The sequence below is a fragment of the Hippopotamus amphibius genome, chromosome 6 (assembly GCF_030028045.1).
Source record: "Hippopotamus amphibius kiboko isolate mHipAmp2 chromosome 6, mHipAmp2.hap2, whole genome shotgun sequence".
Classification (NCBI taxonomy): domain Eukaryota; kingdom Metazoa; phylum Chordata; class Mammalia; order Artiodactyla; family Hippopotamidae; genus Hippopotamus; species Hippopotamus amphibius.
The window spans coordinates 108,094,551-108,118,508 of record NC_080191.1 but is presented as its reverse complement, the minus strand read 5'-3'; the positions used below and the strand labels follow the sequence as shown (position 1 = coordinate 108,118,508).

At 38.8% G+C, this 23,958-nt stretch overlaps 2 protein-coding genes across 3 annotated transcripts in view; one reads left to right on the top strand and one right to left on the bottom strand.

The window, feature by feature from the left end:
* Positions 1 to 23,958, top strand: part of ZNF385D (zinc finger protein 385D) — an 891,886-nt gene that overhangs the window by 766,295 nt on the left and 101,633 nt on the right. For both annotated transcript variants that reach the window (XM_057738318.1, XM_057738317.1), the window contains one exon: positions 1,598 to 1,708. In XM_057738318.1, coding sequence (XP_057594301.1) covers positions 1,598 to 1,708 — 111 coding nt within the window. The remainder of the gene's footprint in view (positions 1 to 1,597; positions 1,709 to 23,958) is intronic.
* Positions 5,894 to 7,266, bottom strand: LOC130855187 (heterogeneous nuclear ribonucleoprotein A1-like). The gene has a single exon (XM_057738319.1). The coding sequence runs from the start codon at positions 7,209 to 7,211 to the stop codon at positions 6,249 to 6,251; it is 963 nt and encodes a 320-aa protein (XP_057594302.1). The 5' UTR covers positions 7,212 to 7,266; the 3' UTR covers positions 5,894 to 6,248.

The window sequence follows — 23,958 nt, the reverse complement described above, 5'->3', positions numbered from 1 at the left end:
GGCTAATTAATGAACGATTATGTATCATAGAAGCTGAATATTAGAGCATCATTTCCCAGACACATTCTTAGCTTTTGTGTGTATGTCAAATCTTTTCTGAGCTAGCTCAACCCATTGTGAAGACCCATAAGAACATTGTATCTGATGAGTTAGGCATTCCAAAGTCTTTGGGCATTCAACAGAAGCAATGGCTGTATGTACACCATTGAATCACTTTGAAATGTTTTTTGGCCATGTGAGAAATGGGAAGCGTGACAGCAAAGACCATAGGAGTGTGAGGCTCGTTTTAACCTTAATCATCACATGGGCACAAAAGAGAAAATATAATAGACAACATTTATTGACTTCTTAATGTGCCCGGCACTGTAATTTCAAAAATTATGTTTAAACTTCATCACAGCCCTAAGAGGTAGATGCAGATGAGAAAAGAGGTTGCACAGGTATTAAGAAGCAGATCAAAATTTGTATCTAATGGTTGGGAACCACGGATGTGGACCCTGGGACAGAGCTTGGTGAGGAGACATTAAATTTTATCAGAGCTGGGTTGCTAACATTATGTTTTGGGTGTCCCTTGTCCTGTCCTGGGAATGGGGTGAAGAGAGATAACTGACATCTGGCCAAAACCCTCTGAACCTCAAGTCATAAGTCCATAGGATAGCAGTATATATTAGGTGACCAGTAAATCATTGTTGAAAGACTCCATAGCTCCATATGTTTGAATTCTTGGGAAGCAAGATTTGTGTGCAGGCAACCCTTGCTTTTCCAAAGTTCTCTTTGTGTCACTTCACTTTGACCAAAGACCTATTTTCGCTAATCAAAGAAAGTCCAAAGAGGATTTTCATTTTACACAGAAAGGCTAACAGCGAAAACAGTGTTCAGTCTTTGTTTTTACAACAGCCCTTATAGAGGCAGCATGAACTCAGAGCAGCAAGGTTGGCATCTCTAAGCTCCATCCCATCCCCGGGGAACTACACTCAGCATCTCAGGATCCAGCTGCCATGGCTTTGAACTGTGTCTGTGAGCATCTGTGCTTTATCTCCATTTACTTTGTGCAGCCGTTAGCAAGATGTGTCCTAAAGTAGTGGCTTCTACTTTCGATAGCAGGGGAAATCTGTCCTCTATTCTTAAGGCAGAAAAGATACCAAACATAGCCTAAGGTTAATTATGCATAATGGGGCTTAAGTTATTTTCACAGCCGCATGTCTCACTAAGTCTATTTTGAAGTCCATTTGGGGCAATGGCGTAGACTTACTTCTGTGTAAGGTTTCTGGCATTCACAATAACTTGAGTTTTGATAAACCTTTAATTATATTTGAGGATTATCAAACTGAGACAATTGTTGATCCTAAATGAGAAAAACGGTTAGCACGCAGACTCTAATGGGTACATTTATCATTTCCTTATCATACTGTGCTTCAGGCTTATTGCTGTCTATTTTCCGAGAAAGTAGAAATGCTGTTTCTTAGAATAAAAATATTCTTTATAATGTGAGCAGTAGATTGAAGCTGTACAGATTGGTTCTTTAATGAAATAGGCAACATTCCAATGGAACTGACAAGCTTTATTTCTATTTGTTGTATTTTTTTTCTCATTACAGATGGACCCGATTCAGAAAGCTGTAATAAATCATACTTTCGGGGTTCCTCTTCCTCATCGAAGAAAGCAAATCATATCATGCAACATTTGCCAGTTGAGATTTAATTCCGATGTAAGTTTATCATTTAGTATTCACTGAAAAAAATGTATTCTGCTGTTCTAATCTTGCAGAAGAGATTTCTTAAACATTTCTTCTCCAATAACTGAGCATGTCAAAATTCAAAGAGAACATTTAACTCCTTATGTGCTTTAATTTTGGAGTTGATTCTATTATGTTTGGTTGTTTTCTATAGAAAAATCACACCTAAACAAACTGGTATACTTTCACTTTAATGGTATTTTTTAGTCTCTTGGGAATGCTAAATTTATATAACACACTTTGCCTTTGGGGAATAGTCAAAATTTAGGATTAATGATGTTTTCAGTAAATCACATCTCTGAAATAAGGTAGGTCCCAGATTATATTTCAAGGCCAAGAATTTAGCTTTGTAAATTCTCTTCTCCTGCTTCGGTGGTCCCCAATTCCAGATCAGCTCTGGTGACTTTAATTGTATTTGTGTTAGAGTCACTGACCTAGAAGTATTAGCATTTTAACAGGGCATTCGAAAGACCTCAAAGGACCCCAGCCCCTGATGAATAAAAGTTAAGTGGAGAACACGACAGGAGGGAGACAGCGTAGACCTGACACTTTGCAAGTTATTCGCAGAGAGAGATCCATATCTTTCATACCTTTTCTAAGGGCCAGTGTGGACTCTGGATTCATCACAGAAGCTAATTTTGCTTGTGGTCCATATTGGAAAATACTGCCGCCCCTCCCCAGCCTACTTTGGGCTGGAGTTGGTCCTGAGATACAGAAAAGAAAAGGAATGTGGTTTGGAAGGAGTAAAAATTGAACATCTTGTTGACACTGTTGGCAGACAGAGGACCCCGCCTTATCACAATGGCCCCTCCAGGGTGCCATGGTCTTGCCCTAAGCTGATATGCTGTATGGAGATGAACAAACAGATCTGGAGTCTAGAGAATGTTAGGCCTTCCAGAATTTAATCACCCTAGGCAAGTGCGTCCCTTAGGTGATCTGATGATGAGGGTTACATAGGAGATAATCAGGCACAGGAAATAGATGTGGCGTAAAGAGAGTGGCTTTTTTCCTTCTGTAAGAACATTTCATTCTGTATAAGGATTGCTACTGTCTTATGAACTCATACCTACTAGTGTATTCATCAGATAACTTTATAACATTCCTTCCATTGACTTAAAAAGTGAAGATTGCCTGCATAGCACCTGCCTGCATAGCATGGTATTTGCTACTGTAAAAAGAATACACTAAACATACAGCGTGTTATATGAAGGGGTGATATTTGGTTTTGGGTTTTGTTTTCTTGTTTGTTTTTGAATACTCAGCACCTTGATTTGATTTGAATTTTAAGGAAATTACTATAGTTTAATTTATTATAAATATTTCAAGTGATGAATGTTATATAATAATCTCTTCCAGATGGTGTATAAAAAGGAGGTTTCCTGGCTTGCAAATAAGAGTTCTGAACTCAATAGTTGCAATTTTGATCATTTTTAAATACTCGGCAAACAATCGTATAGCTCCATAATTGTTGTGTGTCCTTCTGTATTCCTTTTCTTCTTAAATCATGTTGATATTTCACTTTGGAACTGATTAGACAAATGTTGCACAAGTCTCTCAGGAGTCATGGTTCCAGCTCCTTACATCTAATGGGGGCTGTTTCAAATATCAATCCTTCTGCCAACAATTTCACTGTTAATGTTTTTGTCTACATTAAGAAAACTTCCTGTAAACTGAAGCCTCACGGAGAGACTTCAAGCTCATTGAACCCAATCTCCCACTAAATGTAAGAAAACCATCTGTTACATTGAGACTAGGTCTTTGGGTTGGTTATCCCCAGTGATGGGTAATTCACCACTTCAAGATGGTTGGTCCTTTATTTTCTTGAGTGTTTCTACTAATCCTGTAGATGGATATCAGAGTCATATTTAAAAACTTTAGAAATTTTGTTAGGTATGCTTTAGGAAACACATGAGATATTTCCTTACATGATTATAAACATAAAGAACATCATATAAAATAAAGAAGATTCGCATACTTCTTTTCTAAACTGTAATCTTATTTTACTTTCTTAGTAAGAGAGAATAAAAACTGTATTTGTATTCATTAGCTAATGAATTTTCAAGGTGATGCAGGATTCTCTATGTATTTATTAGGGAAATTACTTCTCATTCTTACAACTTTGCTTTTGAGTTTCACAAAAAGGAAAATGGCCAAGATATTTGGAGAACTGAAGTGTCAATCTCGGTCATAATTAAACAGTTGCAGGCTTGACCACTCATTAGATGGTTACTGTGTTAATCTTTTATTGTTGCTGTAACAGATGACCACACATTTTGTGGTTTAAGACAGCACACCTCTATTATTTTATGGTTCTGGAGGCGAGAGGTGAGAAATGGGTCTCACACAGCAGAAAGCAAGGTGTTAGTAGGGTGATCCTTCAGGGACTCTGGGGGTGATTTCAGTTCCTTGCATTTCTTTTTCTTTTTCTTTTTTAGTATTTATTTATTTGGCTGCATCCGGTCTTAGTTGCAGCATGCGGGATCTTTAGTTGTGGCACGCATGCTCTTAGTTGCAGTATGCATGCAGGATCTAGTTCCCTGACTAGGGATTGAACTCAGGCCCCCTGCATTGGGAGCGCAGAGTCTTAACCATTGGACCACCAGGAAAGTTCCCTTGCTTTTTTTTTCTAGCTTCTAGAGGCTGCCCTCTTGCGCCTCCCATCCTCAAGGCAACAAGGCCGGTTGAGTTCTCATATGGAATTGCTATGACTCTCACTCTTCTGCATCCGCCTTCCACATTTAAGGACCTTTGTGATCATCATGGACCCACCTGGATAATCCAGGATAACTTTTCTATTTTAAATTTAGCTGTTTAGCAACCCATTTTCATCTGCTAATTAAATCCCCTTTGTCACGTAATGTAATGTATCCATTCTTTCCAGGGATTAGGACTTAAGTATCATTATCCTGCCTACCATAGATGCTCATTTGGATGTTTGATGTAGATTTGAGCTGAATTTCATGACAACCTGAATTTATCAGATAATTACCTAGTCTAGTTTTTTGGTCTGTATAAACTTGGACACATGACTTCAGTGCCCTTACATTTTTCCTTGTCTTGAACCTTGATATAAATTCACTATGCAGTGCAAATTTTTTAAATTGCAGCTTTTTTTTTTTTAAATAGGAAGACCCAATGTAACTGAGTTTATAAATGACATAGCAACATATTAACTATGATTTACAAACAAAATATAATTATTGTAAAATTGAAATACGGGAGTAGAAACTCCTTTAGAGACTTTAAAAATGTCTCTGAGCAGTATTATGTCAATAAAGGGGAACTAATGTGCTGAAAACATAAGATTTGTTTATTTATTAACGGGTCATATCTATAAATACTAATTCCGTGAAATATTTAATAGTGAATGCCAAAATCAGTTGGATTTATCATCCATTCATTCACATATAAAATAGAAAGAAAATACATATGTACGTATATATATTTATATATAGATCATTTTATTCCCCAAAAGCCTTAAATCCCAATACAACTGCCTGTTTGCTTTTTCCAGGTAAACCTGGAATTTATCTTCCTATTTCCATTCTTAAACCTAGAATCTGAAAAAGTAACACTGTAATTCACTTGTATGCTTGGTTGAATCCTCTATCACTTGGGAAAGTATTTTTGCCTTATGAACCTTTTTACATTTCAAAGCTTCTTCCCCGTCCATTGAAAATAATAGCTTGTAGTTCCTTTCATCTCTGCATCATGAAAATTCAATTTCCTTTCCCTTCAAGCTTTTATTTATTTTTTTAACCCTTCATATTACAAAGTCTGCAGTTTGGTGTTACGCCATACCTGTTTCCTGTACAGTACATTTTCCATTTTCAGCCCTGCAGATATCTTTCTAAGTGACACATTATATTGCATGCACTTTAAATCAGATTGCCTACTCCTGGTGCAGGCTTTTTCTTTGAAAAAAAAAATTCTTTCGACTTTTATGTGAAACACACATGGGGTTATGCAAAAAGCTTCCAATTAAAGAATGAAAGGTTGTAATTTGTCCAATTATTTTATCAGCATCTTAAAATAAGCATAAATTACCGTTGGCCTGGACTAGTTAGTAAGTGTGCCTTTGAAAGACAAGTTACAGGAAGGCCAGCATGGATGTAAGAATATTTTTTTTTTTTTTTTTTTTTAACTTTACACAGCACGTTTAAAAAAAGACACATTTATTCAGCGTCATGATCAGACTATTACATTTAGCAATCAACAGCATGGGTGCAAAAAAAAAAAAAAAAAAAAAATCTACATTAAAACCCTTTGTTGGAATGCTTTACACTTTCCACAAAACAGAAACTAAAATAACCTGTTATACAATTAGTCACAAATACAGTCCTCGAGTTTTTTTGCCCATACACATGAGTATTGTCTAAAACATGTCTTCTTTGTAGCAGCTAGGCCCTGCCACCACTGTGCTTGGCTGAGTTCACAAATCTGTTGTAACCTGTAGCTTCCCTGTCACTTCTCTGGCTCTCCTCTCCTGCTAAGCTTTGTTTCCTGGCAGTAATTAAAACCTTCTGCCGCTGCCATAGCTACTGCTGCTGCTGGAACCGCCATAGCCACCTTGGTTTCGTGGTTTGGCAAAGTATTGGCCTCCACCGCCATAGGGGCCAGAGCTTCTGCCTCCAAAGTTCCCTCCTTTCATGGGTCCAAAATTTGAAGATTGATTGTTGTAATTGCCAAAATCATTGTAGCTTCCACCACCTCCAAAATTGCTTCCATCATTACCAAATCCATTATAGCCATCCCCACTGCCACCATATCCACCACCACCGCGGCTGTCACCAAAGCCACCTCGACCACTGAAGTTTCCTCCACGACCAAAGTTGTCATTCCCACCAAAACCACCTCCACGACCACCACCAAAGTTTCCAGAACCACTTCGACCTCTCTGACTCGATGAAGCACTAGCCATCTCTTGCTTAGATAGGGCTTTCCTTACTTCACAGTTGTGGCCATTCACAGTATGGTACTTCTGAATGACAATCTTGTCTACGGAGTCATGGTCATCAAAGGTTACGAAAGCAAAGCCTCTCTTTTTGCCACTGCCTCGGTCAGTCATGATTTCAATCACTTCAATTTTCCCATACTGTTCAAAATAATCTCTTAAGTGATGTTCCTCAGTGTCTTCTTTAATGCCACCGACAAAAATCTTTTTCACAGTTAAGTGGGCACCAGGTCTTTGAGAATCTTCTCTTGAGACGGCCCTCTTTGGTTCCACAACTCTTCCATCCACCTTGTGTGGCCTTGCATTCATGGCCGCATCCACCTCCTCCACAGTGGCATAGGTGACAAACCCGAAGCCTCTGGAGCGCTTCGTGTTTGGATCCCTCATTACCACACAGTCTGTGAGCGTTCCCCATTGCTCAAAATGGCTCCTCAGACTCTCATCGGTTGTTTCAAAGCTCAAACCTCCGATGAAGAGCTTCCGCAGCTGTTCGGGCTCTTTGGGAGACTCTGACTTGGACATGACGGCAGTGGAGGGGGGAGACGTCAACGATGCTTACTCGGCGGTGTCCACGGGCAGAAAGCTGGATGTAAGAATATTAAGTGAGGTAGGGAATGATTAATTACTCAATGACTGTTTATAGAGTAGGAAATAAGATCTCAGGCTCCAAAACTGAGGAATCATAAAATTGTAGTTTAAGCATCACTTTGGTTAATGTCCCCAAAATAGCATTTCATGATATGTTAAAGACAGAAGACAACGTTTGCTAATTTCACAGTGGAAACTGAGGTGTAGAGGGTATAGGAGGCTTATACCAGGCCACCTGGCCAGAGGCTGGCCACACAGCATTGGTGTCCACTTCCAGGCTGTTTTTGCCTCACCTGGTCCAGGTAGGGCAGCAAGTTCATCCAGAGATCCAGCAGCTGCTACAACAATGGCATGGATGGCATCTTGTGTGTTTCCTGCCCAGTCCAGCTGTCCCAGAGAGAGGGCCCGTGGACTCCTTCCACAGTGGAACTAACCTGGGGCAGTCAGAACCGCTGTAGGCCAGTCATCCTCACTGCAGACTAGGCTCCCCAACAAGGACTGGCGAGTCCTCCCAAAAGGGCATCAGTCCTGTTCACTCACACAATTCAGTCATAAACAAGGTGGAAAATTAAATATGAACGCAAACTACTGAACTATAATACAGGAACAACAAATCCTGTGTGACTCAGGATGGCCAAGCATTAATTACTTCAGGGGACCAGAGGGAAAGCAACCTCATTAGAAGATAACATTAATTACAGATCTCAGACCCCTCCAGAGGGAATCCTTGGGATTATCACCAATATAATTGATATTTACACTTTCCAATGGTATTATAAAATAGAAATCATTATTTTCTGTGCTTTAGAACCCAGAAGTGTAGTGAAACTAAGTAATAAATCTGAATTTAATTCATATCTCTGTCAAAACTTCCATAACCAAATACGGCAATATAATGATGAAGATGTTAATAGGAACATTTTTTTCCTAGTAAATGACCAAACTTAGACAATTACACTTTCTTTAACATCCTATCTTAACACATAGCTTTTAAATATTTAAATCAATATTATTTGTGAGGGCTGAAATTTAAAGGAAATGCTTCTTAGATGGAGGGAAAAACAAAAAGTAATGGTGGTTGTATTGGCGTTGAAGAGCTGTTCTTTTACTTCCTCTACTTCATTTTCCAAATTTCATTTATAAGCATGCTTAGGTTTTATAGAGGGAAAAGGATGGTTGCATCTACTATCCTGTTATGGTTTTCAAAGTGCATGTTTTATCCCAAATTAAAAATTATATTTTGAAAGTCTCAGGTGCAATTTTCTAAGTATTTCTTGCCTATTTCTGGCAGTGTCTTCCGTCTAAGACATGCCCAGGAAAGTTCACAGATATTATTGTTGCCTCATTCAGATTTTAGCATTTTATTGCATATCCTAGGAGAAAGGTTAATACAAAGCTATGCATGGGGGCTACACATCTAACCCCACACCTGAAAACAGCATCCAGAGAAGCCGCATGAAATGGCAGGATAAACATCCGATCAGCAATCTGATAGCCTGTCGTCTAGATTTTTCTCTCAATTGACTGTGTATCCTTGGGCTCTTCATTGAACTTACAGGTTCCACAATCATCTCATGTAAAAGGACAAACCATTCCTTACAGCTACGTTGTAAGGATAATAAAATACAACATGTAGGCAATTAGGTTATAAACTCTATAGCGAATGAAACGGAAAGGTCGTTTTTACTTTCTGGGATAATCAGTGAAGTTACAATTGTTTCATTCTTCAAATGTTAAATTACTTCTTAAGAAATATAGAAGTATGAAAATATCTCTTTTTTAAAAGAAAGTACTTATAGGGATCTCCTCTGCTGAAAGCATCTTTGTGTATCTTAGTGTATCTTTGTGTTAAGATGCTGAGGTACCCACTCCTAGTAAATCTTTACATTTTACCTTTTAAAAACGGCAGGAACCACTTGTCTCTGGCAGAGCTACCTTTATTAAAAACTCTCAACCTCTTTAAGTCTGTTGTTGCTGCTGCTGAGTCCCAAAGGATCTTCAGAAGAACCCAGTTATAAATTAAATTTTCAGGCAACTTTGAAACATCTCTTTCGTAAGAGTGTGTCCTCTGCGTCTCCAGGACTCACGGAGCTATTTAGAGCATTGGCCTGAGCATTGTGGCTTTCCCACTGGGTGCTTTTTCTTCTTCAAAAGCAGGTCTAGGACAGGGCCATTCAGCTTCCCTACCAGAGGAGGTACATCTGGGACCTGATGAGCTCAGGTGAGGCTGCCAGGTCACCTCTGTGTGAGGAGCTCGCTCTGAGTGTGCATTTGGGCCGTTTCATCCCTTGGTTTCACTGGCTTCTACTTCTTGAATAGAGCCTGAGGCTCTGTCAGAAATTCTCAGAAAACAAAACTTGAACAGAAAGACCAAACAAGAAATATTGAGTCTGACTGTTCGAGATTTCAGGAGAAAATGAGCCGGTCAAGAGCACAGGAATCTACTTAAGCAGTGTGTTTCTTTGGCAGGCTTTTAAAAATAGAACTTCAATACTGGGACATTTCAGGACTTTACATTGACTTTGACATTCCAGAATTTCATCTGTGGATAAAATGAAGGGCAGGGGACTGAGAAAAAGAGAAATCATTGTCAAAGAGTCCATATTTCTCTGGGCTTCTTTTCTTCATAAACAAGGAAAAACAAATTAATACAATTCACTTTTTCTATTAAATTCTCCTAGACATGGAAAATTTGACTTTGAAAGTCTAGATAGAGAAAGTTGATTTTAGCTATGACAAGTAGATGTGTACAATAAGCTCCAATAATCAAAGAGATATTTGCATTTCTGTGGAATGCTGTGAGCCCCTCAGAAAACTGTTGTAAGTTAGGACCTAGAGATGCCTAAGAAATCATTCTGTCCATTTTATAGATTGTACAGATGGAAAAAGCAAAGGCCAGAATATTGAGTTGACTTTTTCAAGGTCTCTAAGCTGTTGAAACAGATAAAAGGACTGAAAAACAGGCTCTTAAATCCCAGATGAATGTTTTTTACCTCTCATATCAAGTGCCATCTCCTAAAGGATATTTATTTGAGACTTGCATTAGTGCCAGCCGACAGTTTTCAGCTAAGACAACTGGTCACTTAAGTTCTACACACAGTGTAGGAGTTAATCAAGGTTGATACCAGTAGCAAACTCATTGCTAAATTGCCAGTAGTACAGATCGCTAGAACCTAGAAACATATCTCAAAATTGAGAACTACCTCAAGGGCTATACTATTGTAGTAAGTTTTGAAGCGGGTGGCTGCGGGGAGGCAGAGGGAGAGGCAAAAGGGAATCTATGCGAAGTCTGTTTCATCAAATGCCACCTATTGAATGCAGAGTTTGAGAGGAGGGTTAAGCATGGGCGAAGCATCAGAGGACAGGATGTGATGGGGAGGATTGAACATGGTGAGCAAGAGGTATGATTCCAATTAAATGAGCTAAAATTGTCCATGTGTCCCCAAAGATGAGACAGGAAACCTATTAATGTTAGGAAAACTTTACAAGTCTTACGTATCATCAGTAGATGTTGGATAAATAAGTGGGTGAAGTGCTCAAGACCAGAAACATTTTTCTTTATTGCCATAACAAGAAAATGAAGGTAGAAACAGGATTCTCTAAGATGGTCTAAGTTGCATTTAGAATAACCACTACCTTTTGATAAGGAATGGAATTTTAGGTTGCCTTCCCCAGTGCCTGATTCCTCTAGAAAGCAGGATTCATATCTTAAGCAACTGGTTTCCTAAAACCTGAGAAATGGAAATTCACATGACTTGAAGAGGAAATGAATACCTGCAATTTAGATGTGAGCACAGCCTGGAAGCTGGTTCTTGTGATTTGGAAAGCTTGCCTTGTAACAACCTCTGAATTTTAGGTTATTTGCAAAAAGAAGAAATCAGCATAGTCCAAATTTCCCCATTTTAGCTTTATGATTATACGCCGAAGATTCGGGAGCACACCAGCCACCTCATCACTTTCTGACTGATGAAGTCTTTCTTAGCCATGGAATAAAATCCTTGAAGTAGCCCAGTGGCCCAGAAATTACTTGATGTACATATCTCGTATAAATGTCATCAGTTGTTTTGTATCTCTTTCTACGACCACATACATTTCTTAAGGTATTTCAAAGTCCTAAAGCACTTGTAGAAACTAAAAGTAGCAACTGCATTAATAATTGCCAATAATAGAAAGTCTCAAAAATCAAATTTTTTCATCCCTTTCCATTCACTGTCGTCGCTGTTTATCAGGCCTCTTGCCCTTTTTATTATATTTCGCTGAAGTTTATTTCAGCTTTTCATAAATCATCAGTTTCGCCATAGCCCTGGAAACATAGGACAGTTGAGGGGCGGAGGGGCAAAGGGATTGGAGAGAAAGGTAATTCCCATGACTTTGTTCTCCTGTCATTTGGGGTTTTATGGTGTTTGTATCCTCTCTCTCCTTTTACAGTTGCTATTTGTTGTTATCTTTTCTGCTGTCCTATTCTCTGTAATAATTAACTAAAGGAATTGTGATGAAATATACTTACTTTTCTTCAGTGTCCCCATGGCCACAGATCTCTCTATAGATGAAATGAACCTACCCATTCATTTTACCTTCTTCCTGCTACGTTTCTTAGGATGGCTCATCAAGGAATGACGGTTTGGGTTTATCATGAGTTTAAAGGAGAATGACATTGTACCACTATTGCACACTATATTTGGGTTGCATTACTAGAATATGATGTTAGAACCAGAACTTGAAAAGAGGGGTACATTTCTTCATAGCCTATGGATCTTTGCAGAATCCAGCTACTGTACTATTTTAGAACACTGTACTTGACACCCTGCATCCTGGCCCGAATTCACCTTTTTCAAGCCTGCCAAACCTCATTTTCAATGCAGAATACTGCCTCTGGGATCCGTTGTCTCTGTCCAAATGTATGTTTTGATGTAAATTGAATCTGATCGTGATAAAGGTTGCAGTCCTTTGGGGAACCCCTTCCTTTTGTGGAGGGAGCTGTGGAAGGCAAGTGGAGGGAGCTGTGGAAGGCAAGTGGAGGTGTGCTCTGCTGTGAAAGTTTAATTTTCTGTGTCCACGTGTGATTCCACGTGTGAGAGGCGGAGGGATAACTTTTAAGAATCACACACATAACACTGAGAGTATGTGGTTTACTTTTTATTGCGGCTCCATGTACTTTTAAAATTCTGTGCCTAGAAGTCTCTGAAGATGGATGTGTAACAAACATCTTCTTATCAGGTTTATTGGGACATCAGGTCCATCAGTACAACTTTAAGCCTGATCTTAGATTCCTTTATAACGAGGTTGCAGGAGGTAGTCTCTGAGCAGGTTTTATCCATTTCCCAAGCAGAGGCTTATTTTCTCTGCATCAGCGAACTTGTCATGATAATCAACTTTTTTGTCCCAGCCATCAATCACTCTTGATTACAGCTGGGGAGAAGTTCTGTTCTGTTGATCAGCTCATCAGTGCACATAATATTACACCTGGACGCCAGTGCAAATCATCCCTCCAAAGGAAAAACATTTTCCTTCAGGACTTTTGTCGATAGTTTTATCATTTACATTTGGGTCTCATTGAGTTGTCATAGCTTCTTTGATTCAATCTGCTCCCTCATATAAAAGATGCTCCCAAAATAGTGCTCAAAGTCTGGTTGATAATTTGTACAGTATTGTTCTTATTATGGTGCTTTGGTGTTCTTTATTCCAAAGAGTAGTTTATGGTCTATTGTTTCCTTATTTTCATATTAACATTTTCCCATTCTTAATGCAGTTATGGTGGAAATTAAAATCATACGAGTGATAATTCAATGAATATTCAGTGCTGCTGTAAAAAATAGTTTAGCATATGTTTTACTAGAATGTTTGCAAGTCTAATTTTGTTGATTTGCAATGGTTTCCTAAGTTAGATATTTTTTTGTTTTATGTTTTGGCTTGGGGTAGGGAATATTTATCTTTAATTTTCAATTTATTTTAAGTAACGCTAACTAACCATCTTCATGGTTTAAAAAGACATTGAGAAGTAAATGTTTTTAAATCAGTTGCTCAGAGTCAGCATAAGTCTTAGCTGTGTCTGTAATATATGGGGGTTTTTTTGGTTAAAGTATAGTTGATTTACAAAGTTGTGTTCATTTCTGCTGTACAGCAAAGTGATTCAGCTATACATGTATATACATTCTTTTTTTAAAAAAAGATTTATTTATTTATTTATTTGGTTGTGCTGGGTCTTAGTTGTGGCATGCGGGATCTTAATTTAGTTGTGGCAAACTGTGTTATATTCCATTATGGTTTATCACAGGATTTTGAACATAGTTCCCTGCGCTATACTGCAGGACCTTGTTATTTATCCATCCTATATATAATAGTTTGCATCTGCTAATCCCAGACTCCCGACCCATCCCTCCCCCACCCCACCCCTCTTGGCAACCACAAATCTGTTCTCTATTGTAATATGTGTTCTATGCAGCAAAAGGAATTCTTATTTCTTTAAGCCAACCCATATATCTTAAAACAATACCATTTTCAGAGCAGTACTAGAGCAATGATAGAACTGTTTCATGGTAAAATATTTATTGCTTTCATGAAGTATTTAAAATAAATATCCAATTAAATAAACATTTAATATGTCCTTTGTGTATTCCACAAAGATACTCTTTTTCTTTCTTGTATTTTGTTGTATTTATTATTTTATAAAATCCAGAACATAATTTAGAGAAGCATGAAAGATATTTTAACTTTTAGAGTACACGATTATAAAGAAAACTGCATAGAATATGGATGTGCAGAATAATATGTATTTAATTAGAAATCATGCCTTTTCATCAAAAGGTTGAATTAGCAAAACCTAAAATTTCTTCTATGGCTGGACTTCCTAGGATAATGATGTATCAATATTTCTATTTTTAATATATTATCTTATTTTTTTGTTGGGAATCATGATTTCTTTTTCCTTTTTCTTTTAAATTTTTGTTGAAATATAGTTAATTTACAGTGTTGTGTTAGTTTCTGCTGTACAGGAAAGTGATTCAGTTACACATATATATATTTCTCTTTCTACATTTTACTCAATGATAGATTATTACGAGATATTATAAATTTCTATTTTTGAGTGAAATAGGACAACAGAGATTGCTATTTTCCTTTGATGCCAACATTTAGATATTATTAGTTCTTACTTTAATCTATGAAACAGAACAAGCAAATGGCATCAATTAATGAGAAAGCAATCCATGTAGAAACATGTAAACCACACAACACTGAATGGGATTTAGTTTTGTAAAGCTGAGCTGAAAGCTCAGCTGGTTCACTGCTCCATCTGTGGTCTCGAGTCTTCCCAGGATGTGAGCAGATCAGCTTTGTCAAGGGGTGCTCTGTCCTCATGCAGGCTAACAATTCACATCATATTCTGCTGCACCCACTCTTGCTGCTCCTTAATGGCAGTCAGCAGACTGGATCTCACCATGAAGAGTCAAAATACTGTAGTTATCTCTTCTTGGCCCAGAGAGTCTAGTCAAATAGCTTGCCACAAGAAACTTGTCCTCTTAGCCAGCCATATGATTTTTATACTTTTAAACAGTAGCCACAGTTTATGACCTAATGCCTAACTTTACAAATCAGCCCAACGTAAGTGGCCATGCTTGTATACTCATAAACCACTCAGGTTGTCTGAAAAATGCATTACCATTTATTGGAGACTGATATGGTGTGACAGATCTTTATTTTAAATAAATAACTCAAGGAAGAGTTCCCTCTCTCTCTCTCCCTCCCTCCATTTTTTCTCCTGTGGAGATGTTTACTTACATTGTAATTCTGTTAGCAACTTACCTGTGGGTAGAGAATGTGATGCAGATTTTGGGAAGTCACACATTTGTGGTCGGATCCAGTTACTAATATTTTGACCTTGTCATTTCCTCTAACTTGAAACATGTTACCAATCTTTAAACTGAGAAAAGGCTAAGAATTAAAACTCAGTGGAAACAGATTTGATCATAGGTCTTTCATGTAGAGAATCCAGTTTCTTTTGTTTTTAAACAAACTCCTAGACCACTGGAAAACCTTGAAAGAGTGAAAGTTAACATAGTCCTACCTCATGAAGAGATGGATTCTCTACAAAAGCTTTATCAATTCTAGTTCATGGAAGAATGGCTTCAGTCTCTGCAGGTGATGTAGGGGAGTAAGTTATCTATATAGATTTTAAGGTAATGTCCATATTCTTATTTCCAGCTGAAATCTCTTCTTCCACTTCATACTCCTGTATCAACTTCCGTATCAAGTGACTACTCAGTGTGGTCACTTGATGAGCAACTAGATACCTCAAATCTAAAATGTTTAAAGGCCATAGTTCACTCACCCAAACCTGCTTCCCAAGACAGCATCTCTCCGATAATAGCAACTCCATCTTTCTGGTTCATGAAAGATGAAAATATTGGGATCATCCTTTCTTCCTATCTCACATTCTATGTCCAGTACTACATACATCATGTGAGTTCTACCTCCAAAATATATCCAGCCGTAAAAAAGAATGAAATGATGCTATCTGCAGAACATGGATGGACCTAGATATTATCACACTAAGTGAAGTAATAAGTCAGACAAAGAAAGACAAATATCATATGATATCGCTTACATGTGGAATTAAGAAAAAAATGATACAAATGAACTTATTTACAAAACAGAAATAGATCCACAGACATAGAAACAAAGTTATGGTTACCAAAAGGGAAAGGGGGGTCTAAATTAGGAGTTTAGGATTTACATATACACACTACTATATATAAAATAGATAACCAACAAGGACCTACTGTACAGGGGACTATACTCAATATCTTATAATGATGTGTGTGTGTGTGTGTGTGTGTGTGTACACATTTATATGCGTATAACTGAATCATTTTGCTGTATACCTGAAGTTTCACACACTAACACAACATTGTAAATCAACTATACTTCAACTAAAACAAACAAACAAACAAAGTATATCCAGAATCCACCACCTTCCTGCTACCACCTTCCTGCTACCACTCTGGTCTTAGACACCATCATCGCTCATCTCTTATCTGGAATATTAGTCATTCTCTCTGCTTCTACTCATCATTTTTAAAAAGTGAGTTGAGATTAGGTGGCTTTTCTGTTACAAACCCTCCAGGGGTGGTGCATTTCATTTAGACTGAAAGGCAGAACCCTTAGATTAGCTACACAGCCTCTGACATGTGACCTCTAGCTGCTTTCCTGACCATCTCCTCCCACTGCCTCCTCTGCAGCCACGTGGGCCTCCTTTGAGGGGTGAGGTCTAGGGTGAGGCAAGCAAGGCACATGCAGAATTTAAGTAGGGGGGGAAGAAACTCAGTCACCAGGACAAATAATAAACGCAGTATGAAAAAGTCAAAATCGGCACACTGTGGCCCACGGGTTGGCCGCCTGTTTTCGTAAATAAATTTTTATTGGAACCGGGTGGATGGGGCAGGGATGGATTTCTTTATTTTGTAGAGGACTTTAATAAGTTTACAAAATGTTGCATTAAAATAGTATTCATCTTCATTACTGAGTCTTTTAGGATCCCCTTATATTTTTCTCCTGAGTCAGGTATTTCACTCACCCCAAACTAGGTGCAGCCCTGACCCTGTCTCAAATACACCAGGCTCGCTCCCACCTCTAGGCCTTTGCATGGACCCTAACCTCTGCCTGGAACACTCTTTTCTCAGATTTCTACATTGTCTGTTTCTTCAAGCTTTGCCCCAACTCACCACCTCGTGATGCTGACTTTGACCACTACATTTAGGATCTTAACACCTATCATTCCCCCTCTCCTTACCTGGTGGTTTTTCTCCTAAGAACTAATTACCTTATAATTTATGACATAAATTACTGATTTATTACGTTTATTGTCTATTGTCAATTAGACTGTAAGTACTATGCAGGCAAAGATTTTTACCTGTTTGTTTCACTGTTTTGTCCAGGTACTTAGAGCAGTACTTATATATTGTGCTTGATACATATTTATTGGGTGCATAAGTTAATGAATAAATGAATATCATGATGCTTACCAGTTATATATATCTAAACTTTATTTCACCCAAGCTTGGTAATATCTTAGCCCTCTTCCAATTTGTCTTCCTTGTCTTTCCTCCTCAAATCACAGAAGCCAACACCCCATGACAAGAAATGGAGACATTCTTAGAAGAGATGGAAGAAGATACCCTTGCCCCAGTTCATCCTTGATAAATGAGTAACCTTCCTCCTGTGAGCTTACTTAATTTTCTGACATCACAGCATTTAGTCTGTCCATGGACCTTGGATAGTTTCACAGTATCATAGTATCTTAACACCAAACATGTTGTTGGGATCCTCCATCTGTACTGCAAAAGCAAATAAGATGAATACCCAGTTATGCAAGCTTCCATATGTTGACTAGAGCAATAGTAAAATGAAAGAGAAGTGCACTGGATTTCCAGATAGGGTGTCACTGTTGGGTCACAAGAAAATGTAGGATGACCAAGGGCTTTGGCAGTGCTTAATCTTGGAGAACAGAGGGGGATATCTGTTACCATAGTCAATCCAGCCTGTGCTTCCTGTCGTGACTGTGAGGAATCCGGTCTACTTTTCTGATCCCAATGGAAGCCCCACCTCTTTTACCACAGACTCACGGAGATCAGTAATACAGACAGCTGTGTATCTAAGTGAACTCACTGATGGGATGGGGTCAGGGAAAAAGAACCACAAATAGTCATGAGGAGCATCACCTTTTTTCTATTGTGCATGTTGACTTGTGTGGAACAGAAAGCACATGAGAAAATATCTAGTTAGAAGCACATCATGGGTTACAAGAGTTTCTGGTCTGCTACTCAAAGTTGAATTACTTATAGACAAGTGTTTCTCCATTACATACCATGCCAAACTGAAAGACCAATCACAAAAAACCCCAATATGGATATGTCTTCCCTTTTCTAATTCTCTACTCCTTAGAGCAATTTCCCATTATTCTTCTTCTAGTAGTTCTTGGATTGGAAGTTCCAGCATCTTCATTCTCCATGCCTAACAAAACAAGAACAGGTAGAGATGTACATTCTTCTATTGCATTTACTCTGACAGTTGCCATCAGATGAGATCGTCATAGATATTGCCCAGGCTGAGGTTTCTTCAGTGACCCGATGGAAAAATAAGAACCTTCCTCACGACCAGGACTGAAGTATTTTTTTAAGATTCTGTTGGACTGAAGGCATGAGAATCAAAGCCATGGAATGATTCCACGAACGCTTCATTCTAGAACAGGAGCCCCCAGCCTTTTTGGCAGCAGGGACTGGTTTCCTGGAAAACGGCTTTTCCACGGATGGCGGTGCGTCGGGGGGTGGGGGGTGGGGGGTGGTTCAAGAGGTAACGCAAGCAATGGGAAGTGATGGGAAACAGCAGACAAAGCTTCGGTCTCTCTCTTCGCCCTCTTGCTCACCTCCTGCTGTGTGTCCCAGTTCCTAACAAGCCACAGACCGCTACCGTTCCACAGCCGGGGTCTGGGGACCCCTGTTTTAGAAGGTCACTGTTAGCTGGCAAGGAAAGGAATAAAAAGAAAAAAGGACTGTATCAACTCTGATAATTCATATCTAGAGTAACGGGATTCTATAGGCAGAATCAGTGACAGCGACGGATTTTTCCACTCTCTTGTTACATCCAGTTGCCTTATCCGATAGATGATTTAGCCTAAAGTAGTGGAGTCCCACGTACTAAGAAGACATTAGCTAAAACTTAGTCTCCACATCTGTCTTCTGATCTCAATTTTACTTATGTGGAAAAGACAATTGAGGCAGATTTTAAACACGTGGACCCTTTTTCCACTGGACTCCAAAGCCCCCCTCTTGCTCCAAAGCAGACAAATAAAGACAAATGGTAGCTAAATATTTCTTCCACTGTAATAGTAGAGGGCATTAGGGGTGTCTTTCATGAACTATTGCTTCAAAAGCCATCCATCACTGGAACAGTTTTCCCGTAGATTAAGGACCAGATTTGCATTCTAAATTAGTTCTTCCAACAGCTGCTGTAAGATAACTTGGCTGTAAGTTAGGAGTTTGCATTTGATTCTCTGCCAGGGAAGATCATAAAATTCAGCTTGGAAAGAGAATTTAGGAAAAGAGGTCTCCTCAGCCCAGCTGTGCTTATTGGAGTGAGCGGCATGTGTCAAGCTCTACCCCAGCTCTCTCTCCTATCAGCTCACAAGGGATTGCTGCTGAGGAAATCTGAGTTTAGTTCCGGCTTCTCTGTGACAGAGCTGACCCGCCTTTAGCTGAAGAATGGAGGGAGGATTATATTAAGCCTGTGGTAGTAAACATCTTTGGGTGTTGCTGGAGCAATCTGTTCAAATCTTTGGATGATCCCTTGAGAAATCACCAAGACCCAAGTGTCAGTTTTGCACCTGGTCCACTGTGGAAGTTCAGATGACAAAGGAGTTATTTTCCAGGTTACTAACTGCTCCCACTTCATGAATGGAAAGTCTAACAGATTTGGATCAGGCTAATCCCGTTTCAGTGCTTATTAGTTGTATAATTTTAGACAAGATTTTTTACTGTCTATGAATGTCAGATTCTTGCCTGTACAGTGAAGATGCTAACACGACAATATAAGATGTCTCAGAGGATCAAAGGGAGTATTATAAGCAAAGGAGCAGATTCATAGTAGGTATTTAGAGTTAATTTTTTTCCTTCTTATATCTGATATTGGCATAAAGGTAGTCGTGTTTTTCATACTCAGTCTTTTTTCAGAATCACAAGTTATATGTCTGCGGAAAGGATTGCTAGGTGTCCAATTCTTTGCTTGGTCTTCCTCAATTAGATAATTGATGTTAATTATGCTCTGCCAGTGTGTATTCTATCCTTTTGGTCAGTCCTTTCTTCTGGTAAAGCTTTGAACATGCATAGTCATTACGTTATTTTTTTAAACTATAGGTAGGTGATATCAATTAATTCTGGGAGCAGTTTGTAGCTTAACTCAGGAACTGACAAGTTGATTCTGGGTTTTCTCTCACTTTCTAATCCTAAACCACAGGATCTTGTGTAATAAATGCATGTTTGACCTAACATTTTTAGAAAATGGTACCCAGTGAATTGCTGTTCAGGTATCAGACAGTTGGCATTTTTGAGTCACAGAGGTGGATAATAGATGCACGTCTGTAATTATTAATAAATGTGCATGCCATTGGTAGATTCACGAAAGGTTTACTGCTAGAGGATTGGTGGAACAAACTACAGTTTAAACGCTTAGTGCACCAAAGTGTACCACAAAGAGAACTGGCCTTTATTTTCACATACGAGACAGCATGAGCAAAGAAAACCAGGCATTTTCCAACTGATGAGCAATGGCCTGGTACTCATGGTCTTCTAAGCGGGGAAAAGTTTCCTGTGTCAGCAATTCATGCGACAGGCCAGTGATGAAGTGACTTCCTCCGCTCATGTGAAATGGGGAAGTGCTTATTTCTTAGTCCATTGGGAAGATTTAGAGCTTCAGTGTCCCGGGCGAGGGCCACCTGTTCTCATTCACTGTAGGTTTGGTATTTCATCAGTAATTTCAGGGACCTGTGATGGCTTGTGGCCTTGTTTGTTACTGTAGCTTTATGCATAACTGGCCAATTTATGGCGTTGATTACATCCATCTTTGCAGAATACAGACTCAGGGTTTGAGTCACAAGATCTTTAACCCTCCAATTTCTGGACCTGTGGGTGCCAGTTGCACTAACTCTCGGGAAGTCAGAGGTTAGAGATATTTTGGAGTGCCAGATAATGAATTGTACAGGGTATTTGTCTCTGTAAAATGCTTTGATTTACTACCTTAAGTGTGCTCTTGAATACACAGTACCTAGAATTCTTTCTGGCCATCGTAGGCATTCAATAAGCATTGAATGAATTTAGTATGTGCTAGAATGAATTGGTGAAGGATAAACAGAACTGTAAAGAAGAAAATGATCCTGGAAGTTGTTGGATGTGTTTCTGTTTGGAATATTTATTCAGAATATTGTTCTGTGGACCACTGACAGGTAGAAACTTTTGTACAATTGCTGCCTACATTTGTTTCAGATATGGGGTATAGATGATTTCATTTCAAAAGTATTTTTCATTAGACTTGGAGCTAATTCCTATTGGAGTTGTAGCCAGGAGGAAGCCAAAATGTTCCATTTTTAAGAATATCTTAAAATCGAATTATCAGAAATCTATATTTAGCTAAATGTGATGTGGAATAGACTGAAATTTTTGCAACATGTACAATACTGTTCATCAGTCTGTGTTCTCCTTCCTACGTATGTCTTTTCATGCCCACCTTCCCAGTGCTGACATATTAGGATAGGCATAGGAAACTGCTGGTTTTATAGGTCAAAAATGGCCAAATGCCAGCAATTTAGTATGAGTCATACATACGTACATGCAAATTCACGTTGGTTATTCTAACAGCAATCCAGTGTGGGAGAAACACTTCATCTGAAAGCAGATTGCTCTTTTTTGCTGATTTTTTAAAAAGAATGGAACTCTAGAAATCTCCTAAAAGCCTCATAACCTGCACCAAGGTCGGTCTGTATATCATAATCATTACAGTGTCCTGAGCAGTAACAGATATAACGATCATGTATTGAGAAATTAATGTTTTTAAATTCAGTCTCCTTTCATCCTTACGATGCTAAGCTCACCAAGGACAAGAAATGAGTCTGTTTTTTTCACCACTAGCCCTAGATTTAGCCCAGGGTTGACTCCATGGTATGGATTCTCACAACATTTGATGCAAGAATGAATGAACAAATCATCAAGGATTGTTACTTCAACTTCACTAATGAGAAGCTCAAGCTCTGGCTGTATAAATTCCCTGCACCTTCAAGAGGTGGGGCTAGGATTGGAACCAGCTCTTCTGACCAGAGTCCATACATTTCACTAAATATAATGCTTCCCTTCAGCCACCACAAAAGGGAAGATACATCTTGTGGCAGTTTGCACTCCAGTTTTGTTTCCTGTTTCCTTGAAAGGTCTTGGGGAAATGTGACCCACATCTGAATTACAGAGAAAATGAGAGAGTGAGAGTTGTAACTAAGTGTGATGTTAGTCTAGCCAACATTTAATTAAAAAAAACAAAGCACCAAAACAAAACCATTGTTTACTTTCCCACCAACGATCAAAAGAAAAAGCAAATCTGAAATGTGACTTTTTTATGTAACTTTAACAAGAGCTAGAATATTAGATGAAGAAAAAGGAATGTTTCTGAAACACTACATATCTTGTTCCCTGTTTCTTTAAAATATACTATGACAGTGGCAGCTAAGGTTTTAAATGGAAAGGTACCTCTGACAACATCCCTTTTCCCTATCTCTTCCCTTTGAGGGTCCCAAAGAAAGTCCTCAAGTCCCATCTAAAGAGAGATCCACAAGCATCTGTGGGCAGGAAGACGAAGAAGCTGAGGATCATTTTCTCACATCCTCCCCTCCTAGCTTGTAGCCCAGCAGCTCCTCTTTATTCTTTGTTACCTGCAAGGAAGAAAGATTTCTTTGTAAGCACTTTTAAGAGCATAGCTATGCCCATAAAATTAGGTTGGGAAGATCCAGCCTCTTGTATTAAGGAAATCTACACTAGTTGCTATGCATGTTCACAAATTTTTTACCTCTCCTCTCTAGGCATCTATTAATCCATAAAGTCATATGCTGGTCCCTTTGGATGGGACTCAGGAATTCCTTCCTCCCCAACATCTTCTTCGTTTCCTCTTTTCCTGTGCTCTCAGTCTTTAACCCCCGGCAAGCTCTTCTCCTTGCACTTCGCCAGAGCTGACTGTTGGTCATGTGCTCACCTCCTGCCATCCTGTTTTCCCTTAGGAGTAACTGTAGCAGGAAAGGACAACTTCAGATCTTGCATCCCCTGGGCTCTGGAAGGACACTTAGACTCCTCAAGTTCCTTAGAATGAAATGCCCAGAAATAAACTTTGTTTGCTCATACTGAGGGTCTATTTTAGTATAACCCTTGTAAGTTATCCTGAAACATTCTTAACATCTCTTTTTCTTTTTTTTTTTTAAGCTCTTTATTGGAATATATTTGCTTTACACTCTTGTATCAGTTTTTGAGGTACACCAAAGTGAATCAGCTGTATTTATACATATATCCCCATACCCCCTCCCTCCGATGACACCCTCCCCCACTCCCTGTCCTGGCCCTCTAAGGCATCTCCCATCATCAAGTTGATCTCCTTTTGTTATACAGCAACTTCCCACAAGCTGTCTATTTTACAGTTGGTAGTGTAAATATGTCTATGCTAAGACTATTGATACAGCTTTCTCCTTTTAGCGTAGCTGATTGGGGAGCATTAGTGGAGTTTCCCAAAAGGAGATGAGTCTGAGAATTGGACAGGGAAAAAGCTAACCCTTCCACAAAAGGGTTGCAATGTGATACAGAGTAAGTAAATGAAAGACAAGAGTGGAGATTCCAGAACATCTCATTCAAATTTAGTCTTTGTTCAAAGCACTGAAATTTTACTCTTTAAATTTGATTCTCAGGAAGTAAAAAATAGCCTTTCCTATCATAATTTTTGCAGATGAAGAAGCTGAGGTTTGGAGAATAGTCACTTGTCTGAGGTCATACATTCCATGTGTGGGAAGCCAAAATTTAAATGCAAACTTAGTTCCATTCCATTTTACTTAGAATAAGACATATGCCTAATGTTTAGCTCGTAAATCTGGGGTCATGATCTTCTGGGTTGT